Source organism: Tasmannia lanceolata, unplaced genomic scaffold, assembly GCF_043159265.1.
Source record: "Tasmannia lanceolata isolate RefF3 unplaced genomic scaffold, GAP_Taslan_0.1 ptg000012l, whole genome shotgun sequence".
In the NCBI taxonomy this organism is placed as follows: domain Eukaryota; kingdom Viridiplantae; phylum Streptophyta; class Magnoliopsida; order Canellales; family Winteraceae; genus Tasmannia; species Tasmannia lanceolata.
The window spans coordinates 37,153,238-37,167,474 of NW_027518689.1; the positions used below are offsets into that span (position 1 = coordinate 37,153,238).

The following is a 14,237-nucleotide window of genomic DNA, read 5'->3' on the forward strand; positions in this document are numbered from 1 at the left end:
CTGAGTTTGTGCAAGGCATCACTAAAGGCCCTATAGTCATTTACACAGATTACATTCTGTACAACATCTTGGGTTAGTGCCCTCCCCTCCTCCTTCAAATTTTATTCTACGTCTGATCTTAACAGGTTCTGGATGGAGATATGATATGCTCAGGTTTAGAAAGGATGAAGTACGCTTTTATAACTTGCTTTTATGTCCAAAGGTCTATTCACTCTACTTTCTCTTCTCTTATATAAACTAAAACACCTTCTCTTTGTTTCGTTACATCTTAATCCAAGGGGGGCAACCCTCCAAGAAAAGGCTAAACAGATGATTTTTGTAGTATTAATCTATGTTACATATGGGATGTCCCTATATGGGGCTCAAAATTAATTGTCACAAATAATCCGGTCTGTCTAATTCAATGTATAGTACGTTTATACTAGACCCAAAATTCTTAGTATGTTTCCCGTGTAACGAACAATGTCAAGTCACCCTGCCAAACCAAAGACCAATTTTCTTCATGATCAAATGGTCTGTTTAACAATAATCTCCTTTTGTTTTTTCTTTTCCCAATCAAGGATACAAAAGCCACTTTTAAGTGTCAAACCGGTTTCACTATCCTGTGTATTAAACATAAGCGAGTGGGATTATGAAAGACAAATATACGTAAACTCTGTTAGAGACTGACACCTTAAACAACTTCCTACGTACGTGTCTTCAAGAGATTGGGTATTCAAATTTCGGATTTTGGTATTTCTTTCAAATCTCTTACACGCACTAAAATCCAATGTAAACATTCCAAAATATTTCTCATCAAAGTCTCGATCTGAATGGATCAATCATCATAAAAGATTAGGAAACAGTAGAAAACAACACACATTACATTCACATGAAAACTAAATGGCTAAGGTCCTCTCATTTTAAAGCATCCATTGCAACAGGGTTTTCATCACATGAAATTCACAACTCCAATGCAGCATCTACAAAAAAAACATAGTAGACCCAGTATTAGAATAGATCATTGTTGATGATGACAGAGATAATAGAAAATACTGATAACAATATTAAGATAAATAATATTTCCAGGCCCTTTTGCAATCATTTTCATCCACTTTTGTTCGTCCTTTCCTGAAAAGCAAACTAAAGGGAGAGGAAATTCAATTATTCATAGGATAAAAACAAGCAGAAGAGGCCGGAAATGCTGGAAAAGGGGGTGAAAATGTCATTTTCTAATAGTAATAACTTTAATAATAATAATAATAATAATAATAATAAGAGGAAAGTGTTCCTAAGCTAGCTATAGCTCAAAAACACATGTGGCCCCACATTTTTTGGGGGATCCAAAGCATTCATTTGGAAGGTCCTTCCATGGATAGGATGTGTACCAAAAATCAGCCCTAGAGGATCATCCTAACCCAATCAAAGGTGGAGTGGAAAATGGACAAACAATGTGTCTACGTCCATGTTTCTGCCCATTTTTTTCCCTCAACAGATGGCAGGGTTAGGATGATCTTATAGGGCTGATTTTTGGTACATACCCTATCCATGGAAGGGCCTTCCATATGAATGCTTTGGATCCCCAAAAAATATGGGGCACATGTGTTTTTCAGCTATAGCTTAGATTATATTCACGCTCAAGTTTCTTGTCTTTTAGTATTTAAAAGGCTCTCAAAAAGGTTATTACAGTTCCCCGGGTGCTCTCACAAGCCCTTTAAATACTAAAAGACAAGAAACTTGCGCTTCTATATCAAAGCATTGGAGGCTGATATCATTTACCTAATAATAATAGGGAAATAATTTCAGCACAACTATGCTTTTATACATGCGATCATATATCTAGTCTTTTAGAATTTAATTGTCACGTAAGTGCTCTATCAAAATAAAAGACAAGAAACATGAGCGTCATGTATCAAAACATATTTGTGTTAAATCATTTCCCTAATAATAATGAGAAGAAGAGGAAACAGATTAATTTCCAAATTTGGTACCGCTGGAATTATACTCAAACCCTGGCTTGCCAATGACGAGTGGGATCTTCGAGGGATCGATGGGACTCACTCCACCATGAATCTCATGTCCGAACTCTGGATGGATCTTCCTCTTTAAGATCCTCCTTATCAGCTGCTCAATGTAAATAAAAATTCAGTAGATAAAAAGAACAATATAATACTATTATGTCCGTGATGAGAATCCCTAAACATGATCAAAACAAGATAAGTTAATTAATTAAAAGTAATTAAGAATGCAAGTCTGTTTCAATCTAGTATTAAGTCCTTAATGAGAATCCCTAAACCTGATTAAAACAAGATAATTTAATTAATTAAAAGTAAGAACACAGGTACACAAGTCTCTTTCAATCTAGGGCAAAATAATATCAGCGGCCTCCTAAAGCCTAAGCCAGAAGCACATTTCACGGCGAATTACGCGATTCATGAACTTCGGACTAAAATGGCATAGAAACGAGAGAAAAAAAATTAGAGAAAAAAAGGTAAATTAAAAAAAAAAAGAAGAGAGATTTTATATGGTGTAAGCCCTTATAATCCTTTATTTTTTAAAAAAAGTACTATATGGACAACATCATAGGATGATCCAAACCGTCCATATGATGGGCTACAAGCCTACAATGTAAATAAATAGGGTGTACCCAAAACATCATTTCCATAGGATGATCTCAATCCTCCGATCTATACAGGAATTCCTGGATATTATGGAAACTTCTAAAGATCGGAGGGCTAGGATCATCCTATGGAGATGATTTTTGGGGAACAACCTATCTACGTAGTGTTCCATCACATGGACGGTTTGGATCATCCTATGATATTGTCCCTACAGTACTTTTTGAAAAATAAGGGACTATAAGGGCTTACACCATATAAAAACTCTAAAAAAAAAAAAAAAAGGAAGAGAGAGAGAGAGAGAGAGGATTTACTCGGTGTAGTTTTCTGGATGGAGGGGAATCCTCTCCCTTCCAAGGCACAAGCTTTTTTGCGAGGGAGGTCACGTGCTTTTTAGTACGGAACGCCGGTTTTTTATCCGATTCCGGTGCGGTTCCGCCGGATTTATAATTCTCGGCAATGGAAACTCCGGCACCGGCAGCCACGTCAGCTAAGAACAGATCGGCAAGCGTTGTTCTCTTTCCCTTCTTTTTCTCCATGTAGTCGTTAGATTCATGAATCTGGGTTAATCGACGGGTGAGATTATCAGATATGTTGGTTGGTGTGGGACAGGGCTTAGAAATCTCATTCTCCGTGACGTGGCCCCCATCGTGACTCGAAGCGAATATTTTTTCCAGTTCCTGATTAATGGCTTCAACAGCTAACGGATTCAATTCTTCCTCTTCATCTTCTATCTGGACGGAATATTCCTCTCCTTGGACGGAATATTCTTCCTGCGGCTGGAAGAAATCGAGACCAAACGTGCCGATTTTTAGAATGCCATCCGGCCAACCGTCAAGCACGTTGACGAGAGTCACGTGATCGTGGAGCAGTAACGACTCCGTATCTCCATCGCACGTGATTTTCTCTTCTTCCTTTCCATCTTCGGCAAACACATCTACGAAAAGAGAAAAAAAAAATGTAGTATTAAAAATTAATTATTTTAATTACTAAAAGCTATAAAGGGAAAAGGTGGCGGTATTCCTCTTCTTGTTAATTAAACACTTTTTTAATTGGCTGTTGATTGCTGTTTTAGAATTTTAACAGCGTTTATTAGCTATTTATGGAATGAAGAGTGGAGTTCGTTATTTAAAAAATGGAGCCGAAGTTTTAAGGACAGGAACCGGGGTTTCTTTTCTTTCTTTCTTTTTTAAAATTAAGGCCATGTTTGGCAGCCATGGAAGTTTTTTTCATGGAATATTAATTTATCAAGTAGTGGGACAGGGAGCCAATTCAGAGGGCATGACTAGATGAGAAGTGGTTTTCCTTATTTTTCAGCCACTTGGCACAGTCTCCTCACTCATGCCCTCTCAATTCTCTCCTCCTTCTCCCACTCTCCCTGTTCCTCTGTCAACACTTGGTAAGCCAATATTCCATGAAAACAAAGTTCATGGTTGCCTAATTACATTATACGTCTTGTTCTTTTTCTTGTGGAAGTGGTGGTGCAGCAATTCAATAAAGTAGGCTTTATAACAAAAGAAGTAGGGATTAGGGAAGAACATTCACTTAAGAAAATTGGTAGAGGTACTGATAATGAGTGAGATTTGCACCTTTTTTACAAGAAACCATGCAGTAATCTACATTCTGATGTAACTTCCGGTGCATCCAATTGAAGATCTGTTAGCAGAAACAAAAATGACAATTAATTAATGAGAGATAGATTGAAAGAATGCATAGAGAAAGGAAGAAATTAAAATATTTTCAGTTTTAATAGTCTAGAGATCTCTATCACCTTCATTTTTTTTCTCTGAAGTGGAGAAAGAAAGAATTCAGAAAGTGGTAGTGGGTGAGAGAGAGAGAGAGAGAGAGTGATGGGGAGAGGAGAGAGAAGAGGGGGGGTGGCAGTTGAGAAGGAGATCCAATAATAGCAGGACCTCCTCTTGGATGCCTTATACTGTGACACCTGTCATAAAGAAGTGGGCCCATTACAGGCTATACTAGCCCCCTTGCAGCTCCTTTACTTTCGCTACTCTCGCGCCGCGACGTTCGCTCTCGGTGGAATGATCGAAACTGCGAAAATTCTATATACCCTTCTCTTGACTTCCATGAATGGTACTTGTCTAATTCCTGTCCACTCGATCACTAGGAGAAAATAGATCGGGGCATGTTGGTCGTTCTATCCGTATGTTTTTATTTTTAAAAAATGTAACTGCACTGGTGGGACCTATCTTTCAGTGAACGAAAATCTAGAACGTTCATCTAGTGGACCTCATCTAGATGGATCATTAAGATCTAGTGGACCTTTAAGATCTAGTGGACCTTTAAGATCTGCCGTTGATTTTGCATGCCATAAAATTGCGATTGAGATCTCTTTTCGGCATGGAACTTGACCCAATTTGTCACCTTGTGATTGTTTATTCATCGAGATACCCCAAAAACATTTCTTCCCCTTAGATTTGTAGAGATTAAAGAACCGTTTTTTTAGAGAATCTACTGACGAGGCACATTTGATTCGCTTCCATCTTAAACGATTGGACGTTTAAAGGCATGGCTGATTCATGGTGAGGCCCACCAGAATGAACGGTTAGATTCCAAAGTTTACTTATGACCCACAATATCAAAAGGGATTTGCTAGGGCCATCACAGTAGGCATTTAGCGGCTGAGCTGTTGCATGTGAGAGCGCCCACACAGGCTCAGATTGTGGCTTCTCTCATATGCAACAGCCCAGCTGTGAAATGCCTTCTAGACGGTCCCTAGCAAATTACCAAAAACCGGGAATTGAAAAAAAGAAAGAGTTACTAGCAAAACGGGAAATGTAAATAAAAAGGCGAAAGTGTCCTCTCATGACACGTGCACAACAAGACAAAGAAAGGGGCACGAATCCCCACAAATGTAAAAAATTAAAGGTAGTGATATTCCCCTCCCCGCGATGGATACCCCCCCAACAGATGTCGTTAGCTTTTACGCCTTTTGGAGTTTAACAGTGGCTCCACCACCCCTTAGTATTTCCTAACGATATTTGTTGGGGGGGGGGGGGGGGTGGGGGGTTGAATATCACTGAGCAAAATTAATTTATATAAAAATGACCAAATCATCAGTCAATTTCACCATCTTTGTATTTTATAAACATGATCCCGTTTTAGAAGTGATTTGTTGTTTGGGGTGGGTGGGAATATCACTACACAGAATTAATTAATATAAAAATGACCAAATCATCAGTCAATGTCACCACCTTTGTATTTTATAAACATGATCCCGTTTTAGAAGTGTTTTCCTAAAGATGGAAATGTGCGAGTTTTGCACATCTCCCAAAACAACAACCAAAGCCGTTTTAATAGAGGTGATTTTAAAGATAGAAAGGTACAAATACTGCACAAATCTCAAAACAACATTCAAGTTTGAAGATGGAAGTGTGTTGATACAGCAGCTGTGTATGTGATTTAATCTCATTCTTGTACGAGGAATGATAGACTCCATGGGAGCCATCCACTCTATCACTCCCCTTCTTCTATATATTATGTATTTCCATAATAGGCTTTTGGATTGTTTATAAATACAGTCTCCCAGGTCAACTAAGAATGGCCACGAGGTGCTTCACATGCCAACGATTTTTCTAGTTTCTCATGGTATCCATGCTTGCCTCATGACAGGTAAACTCCTTCATATTAAAAAACAAGGGCAACACAAAAGTGGGGCACAAGTGAGGAGTTGTGTTGAAATATAAATGATTTAAGTACCACCAAATCTAACAACTTAAGCTTTTGGAGGGTATTTTCAGAGTTATCTCAAAAGCATAGGATAAGGCTTCTTCTTACCCTCCTCTAGCTCTCTACAACTGGTTGCCTATTGTGACTCAGATTAGGCCAGTTGGCCTATGACTAGGAGGTCCACGTCAAGATATTGCATCATGCTAGGCCAATCAACCATTTCTTTGAAATGAAAAGGCAAAGCACAGTGTCCCGTTCTTCAATAGAGTCGGAATATTGTTCCATGGGTATGGTAACCTGTGAAGTTCAGTGGCTACAATACTTGCTCAACAACCTTGGTATTTTACAGCACCAATCAATCACCTTATAATGTGACAATCAAGCAGTTCTTCACATTATATTGTAACTAATTTAGTTTTTCATGAACGGACCAAACATATTGAACTTGATTGTCGCCTTGTCACAGAGAAGATAGAGAAAAGGTTGATACAACGAAGCTGTATTCCATCAAAACATCAATTGTCTGACGTCTTCACCAAAGATTTGGGCAAGAGAATTTTGAGCTAATTATCGCAAAGGTGGGCATGGTAAATTCCCATGCTCCACCTTGAGGGAGTTTTAAAGATAGAAATCTGCAAGATTTGCTCATCTCCCAGAACAACAACCAAAGTTGTAAGTAGCAAGATTTTAAACAAAGAAATATGCAAGTATTGCACGTCTCTCAAAATGACAGTCAAGGCTGAAAATGGAAGTGTGTTGTAAAAAATAAGAGATATACAAATCTCTCAATGTAGCAGTTACGTATGTAATTTAATATCATTCCTTGTATTATACATCTTCGTAATAGTCTATTGGATAGCTTATAAATATAGTCTCCCGAGCCAAGAATGGCTATAAGGAGTTTCACATTCCAACGATTTTTCCATTGTTACACACAATCAGGCACAAAAAATATCTTTTCTTTCAAAGATATTTTTTTTTAGTGAGATTTACTAAAAGGATAATTTAGTTTAAGATGGGTATAATGTAGAGTATTATTTTCTCGAGAAGAAAAGCCCACTTTATTTGCTAATTAATTCATAGATCCCTCTTTAGTATTTTAAACTTCATTGGATAGTTATTGGCAGTTTAAGGGAAATTGCAATTAGAGAAGATATGGGACAATCCGATCCACTCAATTTGGTTGCATTTAAAATGGGTAGTAAGGGAAGAAACTATGGATTTAAAATGGACCCGGTCACGTTTGTATTTTGACCAAAGCATAAATTGATTGGCACAAGAAATATGGCCTGAATGCGCGTACCAGTAGAAAGATGGTTATGGAGATTTGGGGATGAGCATATCGGTGGTGGGTTAAGGTCATTAGTAGCAAGTGTGCGTGCGATAAGGGTGGATGGGAATCCAAAAAAGGACTGTCGGTTTGGAGAGATATCTTAAAAATGTTATCTGTTTTCAAGTTAAAGGTTAGATTTAGAGTCTATAGGGGTGATAGAATTTTATTCTGGCATGATGTGTGGTGCGCGGGGGATGTGTCCTTTAAATATAGATTCCCGAGATTATTTAGCATGGCTTCTAATATGGAGGCCTTTGTTTGCGATTGCTTTGATTGTAATGATGTTGTCCTTGTGTGGAATCCGAGATTTATAAGATCATTTTTTTAGTGGGAGGTGGAATTGGCCTCTAGCCTGCGGGTCCTTCTTGAGGGATGTTATATTAAGAGGAATGGAGAGGATAAAAGGCTTTGGATTGAGCAGCCTTCTGGGTCTTTCTCAGTCAAATCTTTCTATTGAGTTTATTGCCCACTTCTAATCCTTCATATTCGGCAAAGGTATAGAAATTTCAATGCCCACCTAGAGTTTGTATCTTTGGTTGGGCTGTTTGTCGTGATAGAATACAAATTATTAGTTTTCTGAGAAACCGTGGTATGTGGCTTATCGATCATTGCCCCTATGCCTGCAAGATGAGGAATCTGTGGATCATTTGTTTATTCATTGTTCTTTTACTCGGCTCATTTGGCGGTTCATTTGCATGAGATTTGGGATTTGTTGGGTTTTTCCAAAGTCATTTTCATGAGATTTGGGATTTGTTGGGTTTTTCCAAAGTTTATTCCGTTGCTATTGCATCATTTGGGAGGGGTTCCTTGGAAGGAAAAAGGAAAAACTTTGTGGAATTTTTGTTTACTCGCTATATGGTGGTCTATTTGGAAGGAGAGGAATTCTAGGATCTTTGAGGGAAAAGCTAAGAACCCTCATTCTACTTGAACATTATCACTTTGGTTATATCTTGGGTGACATGCCTTCCTTCCTTCTGGTTTGTATCGGCTTTTGATCTTTGGGAATGATGGAGGGAGGTTTGTTTTAGTGTTGATCGGAGATCTCTTGTTTCGTAAATGTTGGAGTCGCCTCCTCAAAACATGCTTAAGGTTAATTTTGACGGAGTGAGCTTTGGCAATCCGGGTCTAGCTGGAGTGGGAGGGGTGTGTCACAACGAAGACGGGGGAGTAGTGTGAGCATACTATGGCTCTATAGGTGTTTATGATGCCTCAGAAGCTAAAGTGAGGGCTGCACATTTTGGCATTTTGCGTATTGATAGAAGTTTGATGGATCAGACCATTGTTGAAGGGGATTCGTTAAATGTGATTCGTTGGCTGAAAGGTGGGGCGGCTCCTCCGTGGAGATTTCTTTCCATATTTTATGAGATTGGTGATATAACTTCTGGGTCTGCTATCGGCTATCATCATGTCAGAAGATCGGCAAATGATAATGTGGATGTGCTTGCCAAGCGCGTTGTATCTAGTGGTCCTATTATGTGATTTGACCATCTTCTTCCTTGAAGAGTGGTGTGCCATTGATTGTATCTTTTGGTTCTTATGTCTTCCTGTATTCTATTGTAAATATGGGAGTTCCATCTCGGTCTCCTGTTTTTCCGTCATTTATAATATTACCATTTAAAAAAAAAAAGTCAAATTCACAAACACAAGAGAAAAGGCCGTGTTCTTAAGCACTTGTCATCCGAAAGAGGCGGATAGAATCACTTGGGGCAACTCGCTTTGTTCCAAGAATTGGTCGCAATTCACAAAAAAATCCCCTTGGGAGTTGGAAATATAAGAAAAGTGCAGAAATGGTCTGTGTTGAAGAACAACATCCTTTGAACAGAGAAAAGAAAATGGTTAAATAGGGAAAATTAGGTCGACCATACCATCCAGATTAATGATGACGATCAATTCCAGGGCCACACAAGGACATGGATGTGCAATCAAGACTGTTGATCTTGTAGAACATTATGAGGCGACCAGTGTGATTTATGTTCCACCACGAAAAGACACCCCGTGCATAAGATAAAGAACTACAGAAATCAATGGCTTAACTTTGATTTGAGAAAGAAAGTGATATGTTCGTTCCCTTTTCTGCCTCTGGCCAGCCCCCTCCTGTTCATTTATGATTACACTTTTACACTATTAGGGGTGTCCAGGGGAAGAAAAAGGGGCAAATATATCATTTGACTTTGTTAAATCCTAGGCTTGATGGATCAATATCCTAGGATCGTACGGTGAAGGTTCTCTAATGACATTTGGCCTGATTATGGTCACCTGTCAGAGCAACGGATAGTAGCACAAGCGGGGCCATGTTAGGAACAAGCCATTGTTTTTTTAGCATTTTTGAAGAAATTATACAGCATAAAACTATAAAAAACAAGTAGTTAAGTAAACTTATTAGACTGAAACCAAATGATGCTAACAATCAAATCAGTGGTTTGCAATTAGATTATTGGAAGAATAAGACAATGCCTTTTTTTTGTTTCAGACGTGTAAGCACTGATCCAACGGCTAGGATCAGCTAACAAGAATAAATTTAAGGAGAGAGACACTTAGGGCCTGTTTGGATACCTCATACTCTCATAGTATGTATTTGGATTTGGAATTGAGTTTTGAATACAAAATGATTAGATCTACCGGCTCATATTGAGGGAGACAGAGAGAGAACGGATACTTCCTACTAGAGGGGAGAGGTTGAGGAGCAAAGAGGGTGAAGTAAATTGCCAGATCTGTGAATTTCCAATTGCTTCTTTCCACAACATATTTGGAAATCTGATTTTTTTACTGTCAGTAGCTGATTTGAAAATCCAAGGATTTGATTTGGATCCAAATCACAACGCAAAATGGGCTGCAGATGTGAGAAATCCAAATCAAAATCTTCTCCGCATCCAAACGGGCCCTTGCTGTTTTAAATTCGCTTTTATCATTTCGTATCGCCTCAATACGACAAAATCTATGTGTATCGCTATAACATCAAAGATACTTTAAATTTGTTCATCCTCTAACGCTAAAATTAGATATTAAAAAATCTTTAAAAAAAATAGATCCTCACCATTTCAATATATATATATATATATATATATATATATATATATATATATATATGCCAATAATTAGGCTAAAGAAACTTAATTCACTATCCAAAGAGAAACTTGAAATAATGCAGAACTTGTTCTAGAGAATACTTAAAAATTAATTAGTTGAGAAGAAATTTCAAAAAATGTGAAAAATAGAAAAAGAATATGTGAACCTATGAATTACTAAACAAAAATAACAGAATAGGCCCCATGGGTTATCATTTAGTTGTGCTTAATTTATTAATAAGCAATGTCACATTTTAACAATCTAATGTTGGATCAAATATCAAGGGTGGTACTTCCATCGCACCACCTTTACGTGTCTGTCACATTCATCATATAATTTCTCATATACTAAGGTTCCTAATTCGGTTTCCGTATCATTATCAAGTACTCTGTACCTCTCCCCAAATCATACTAAGAGGAGTTACAAGTAGTAAATTAGTTATAGATTAGGCAGCCTAAATGGGCCCCGCCAAGTTGAGGTGAAAAGTTCGTTAAGGCAGTCCAGTTGGTGGGCCCGAACATCATCTTGGGGATGTGAACGAAGCTATTGCCAGGTAAGAAAACGAGACAGGTGGGGCCAGGCGAAGCCAAGCTGAGTCAGAGTGGACCACCAGCAGAAATACGTATGGGTGGGCATTGTTCCCATTTGCCTATCCTTATACTGTATTCGTCTTGGGGTGCTTGGAGGGGCTAGTCGCCTAGTCAAGAAAGTAAGGAGCATGCATTGTGTAAGGCTCTTTGTCTCCCTGTACTCTTAAAGCGAAATATATCACGTCGGTCAAATTTGTCCACGAATGAGACAGTATTGGACTTGACATGAACATACTTTTAGGTTATTATATAGTTTCCATTCAAACAAGATTTTTCTAATGAAACAGAAGAGAAAATCAAATTATTGATCTCAATCGTCCACTTCTTGGACCTCGCTTTGATGTTGTGCTTGCTTCATTAGATTGATTTTTTAGCCATTAGATACCCAAAGCAAGGCCCATCAAGCAGAAAGTTCGGATTTCGTGCCCACTAAGCTGTAGTGGGTGCGCTATATTGTAATAGACTGATGTTGCACCCCATTGAATCGGACTGACTTGGGCTGGTTCAAGAATGGTTCATTTTGGGTTTGTTAACGAGTCCTGGGTCCCAACTCCTCTATGTAGTGTGAAACGACCAGAGTTGGCCTACACATGGCACATGTTGTTCCTCTTTTGGGATTGGCCATTGCAGGTGGATTGTTGCTATCAATGAGGTTTGAACTAAGGACCTTTGGCTTTGATACCATGTGAAACAACCAGTTATTCCAAATGCTTAAGCTGTTGGAGAAGGCGCTATTTAATCTTTCGTACTTTAATCAAGCTTATGCCATGCATGGGCGTGGGCCCAACAATGATCGTAACTCTCGAACTTTCTTAAAAGTGTCTGTCAATAATATGATTCAATTGGAAATATCTGTATATAAAATAGGCAATTTTTTAAAACAGAATAGACAACCATCAAACGATAACAGTAAATTTACTGGACATTATGAACAAATTTCTCATTTGTCAAGACATAAATAGTATCTTTTAAAATTAAAAAAAAAGCAGATAGAACATACCGGTGGTTTGGCATTTTGTTCATAATTATTAAGGGATTGGTGACATTTTTCAAGAGTGGATGTAATGAAATCTCACCTTTCGCTTTTGTGAATTGTGTCACTAGCAAAATATTAAATTGATAGAGTATGTGAGATCTCACTGTTGAGATAGGTACAAAAAGGGAGGTAGTTAAATTAGATTAGGCAACTATGATATATTAGGATTAGCTTTCTACTTATGTATATCTTTATCTTCTTGTGTTTATCCTCTAAAAGTTTTATATAAGCATGAATTGGGGTTGATTGTAATTAATCAAGATTAATTACTAATAATTCATTTATTTACGTGATATCAATGCCAGGTTGATCCGACCTTGCCCGGATCACAACACAGTCGATTTTGTTCATAATCTCACGTGACTTTTCAAGCTCTGGTCGTGCTGAAAATTAGAGATTCCTTGAAACAAATGTGTTGAGTAAATCCGCCAGGCAAATCCGACCCCGTTCGTGCACAAATTAACGGAAAAATAAAATAAGAAAACAATCCACAAGATGAACAACGAGATTTACGTTGTTTGGCACAAAGGCCTACTACATCAATGGGCGATAACACAATCATCCGGTATAAGAAAAACAGCATACAAAGGATCACAATGGATCAAATCAAAACCCACAAACCCGCGACCCTTTCCTTGCTTTTCAACCAAGATTGTACACACAAGAGATAACTCGAGAAAAAGCCCAAGAGAACTCCCAATCTCTCTCTGTCTTTTTCCCTCACCACTTGAGGTAGCCGACATACCCCAACCCTTCTCTATTGCAGCCTGCATGGGTCATTGAGAGAAAGAACTTTTATATTTTGGTTTTCCAAAAACTTGAACGGAACCGTTCCTATTATTACCTTCCCACAAAAACTAGAAGTAGTGCTGGTTTCCAAGTGGGAAACGGTGGTGAGAAGTTAGTTCCTGTAATTAAGAGAGTACAAGTACAGGTCACTCTCCAGAGTTGATGATGATGCAGGGTAAATTGTGCCTATGCGCTGCTTTAGTGTTGTGGTGGGTCTCTTGAAAATGCATGTGTTGTAGACTTGTAGGTCTAGCCAAACTCTTGAAAATTAACCTCAGCTGAAAGTAAAAATAGCAAAGAATACGGCCCTAGTATCTCATGTGATTATTAACCTTCCTTTACTGTTTTGTTTTTGAATAAAGCTTGCTTTCAGACCAGCCTATAAATTGAGGTTTAGGCGCTCATCAGTTAATTTTTAGGTTAAGGATGACGTCATTTTCTCTTTCCCAGTAATTGTTTGGTTGCAATGCACTTTTCATTGTACTCTCCTTTGCTTCTACGTTTCCTTTCCTCGGAAATTGACATGATTTTACTTTCCTTCTACAGTTCTACTTCAACTCGGAACCCTGACAATGGCCCACGTGGCATATAGTGACTCTTCCTAACCTAAACAAAACTCATTCGAGGTCGAAGTTTCCCATCTCGAAACGTTCTGCTCCTCCACTCCGATCTTCGTCTTCTTCTCTCTCTCCGTGAAACCCTAGTTTCTGAAAATGTCTGAAAACGGTGAGGAATCAGAGCTAAAGAAAGAGGAGAGCTCGGAATTTCCTAACGGAGGCAAACCAGAAGCGCCTGTAAGCGCAGATCCGGAGCTTGAAGTTGAAGATAATGAGATCAGATCGAGCGACGTGGAGATTCCCTCTGCAGCCAATGAAATCGAGAGATCTGAGCTCCAGAACGGGCAAGGAAGCAGAACTTTTACGATGAGGGAGTTGTTGAATGAATTGAAGGAAGAAAAGGAGGTCACAAGGCAGAAATCGGGATCTTTAGAAGGAAAAGAGGGTTTCGACGGAGAATTCCGGAGGAGTACGGCTAATTCTGAAAGTGAAAGACGAGATGCGAGCTCATCTCACAGGTCGGTCTATGAAATCTGTTTAATTATGTTAGATTTTTCCGCATATCCATTTTCTTATTCTTGC

At 38.5% G+C, this 14,237-nt stretch overlaps 2 protein-coding genes across 4 annotated transcripts in view; one reads left to right on the plus strand and one right to left on the minus strand.

Moving 5' to 3' along the window:
• Positions 1–712: 712 nt before the first annotated feature.
• On the minus strand, positions 713–4,483 carry LOC143887290 (NAD-dependent protein deacetylase HST1-like protein). Of its 2 annotated transcripts, none has more exons than XM_077391399.1 (5): positions 4,369–4,483; positions 4,187–4,253; positions 2,912–3,534; positions 1,985–2,103; positions 713–962 (listed from the first exon to the last, which is right to left on the minus strand). In XM_077391399.1, exons 1-5 carry the CDS (start codon positions 4,372–4,374, stop codon positions 932–934), a joined length of 846 nt encoding a protein of 281 aa, XP_077247514.1. In that variant the 5' UTR covers positions 4,375–4,483; the 3' UTR covers positions 713–931. The 2 variants fall into 2 exon arrangements, with proteins under 2 accessions (XP_077247514.1, XP_077247515.1); XM_077391400.1 differs by having other exon boundaries at positions 1,971–2,103; positions 4,369–4,455.
• Positions 4,484–13,718: 9,235 nt separating this feature from the next.
• Positions 13,719–14,237, plus strand: part of LOC143888064 (Tetratricopeptide repeat (TPR)-like superfamily protein) — a 42,654-nt gene continuing 42,135 nt past the window's right edge. For both annotated transcript variants that reach the window (XR_013254472.1, XM_077392356.1), the window contains exon 1: positions 13,719–14,173. Coding sequence is in view for 1 of the 2 variants with exons in the window: in XM_077392356.1 (XP_077248471.1) it covers positions 13,812–14,173 (362 nt within the window). In the remaining variant the exon portion in view is untranslated. The remainder of the gene's footprint in view (positions 14,174–14,237) is intronic.

What these genes read in the sequence shown, in the direction of transcription:
- LOC143887290 (XM_077391400.1), bottom strand. An exon ending in CATGGTTTCTTGTAAAAAAG is followed by an intron (nt 3,535 to 4,186) that starts GTGCAAATCTCA and finishes CTCTTTTCGTAG; the next exon opens with ATGTGTTTGCCGAAGATGGA. An exon ending in GTTTGAGTATAATTCCAGCG is followed by an intron (nt 963 to 1,970) that starts GTACCAAATTTG and finishes TTTTTTTTGTAG; the next exon opens with ATGCTGCATTGGAGTTGTGA.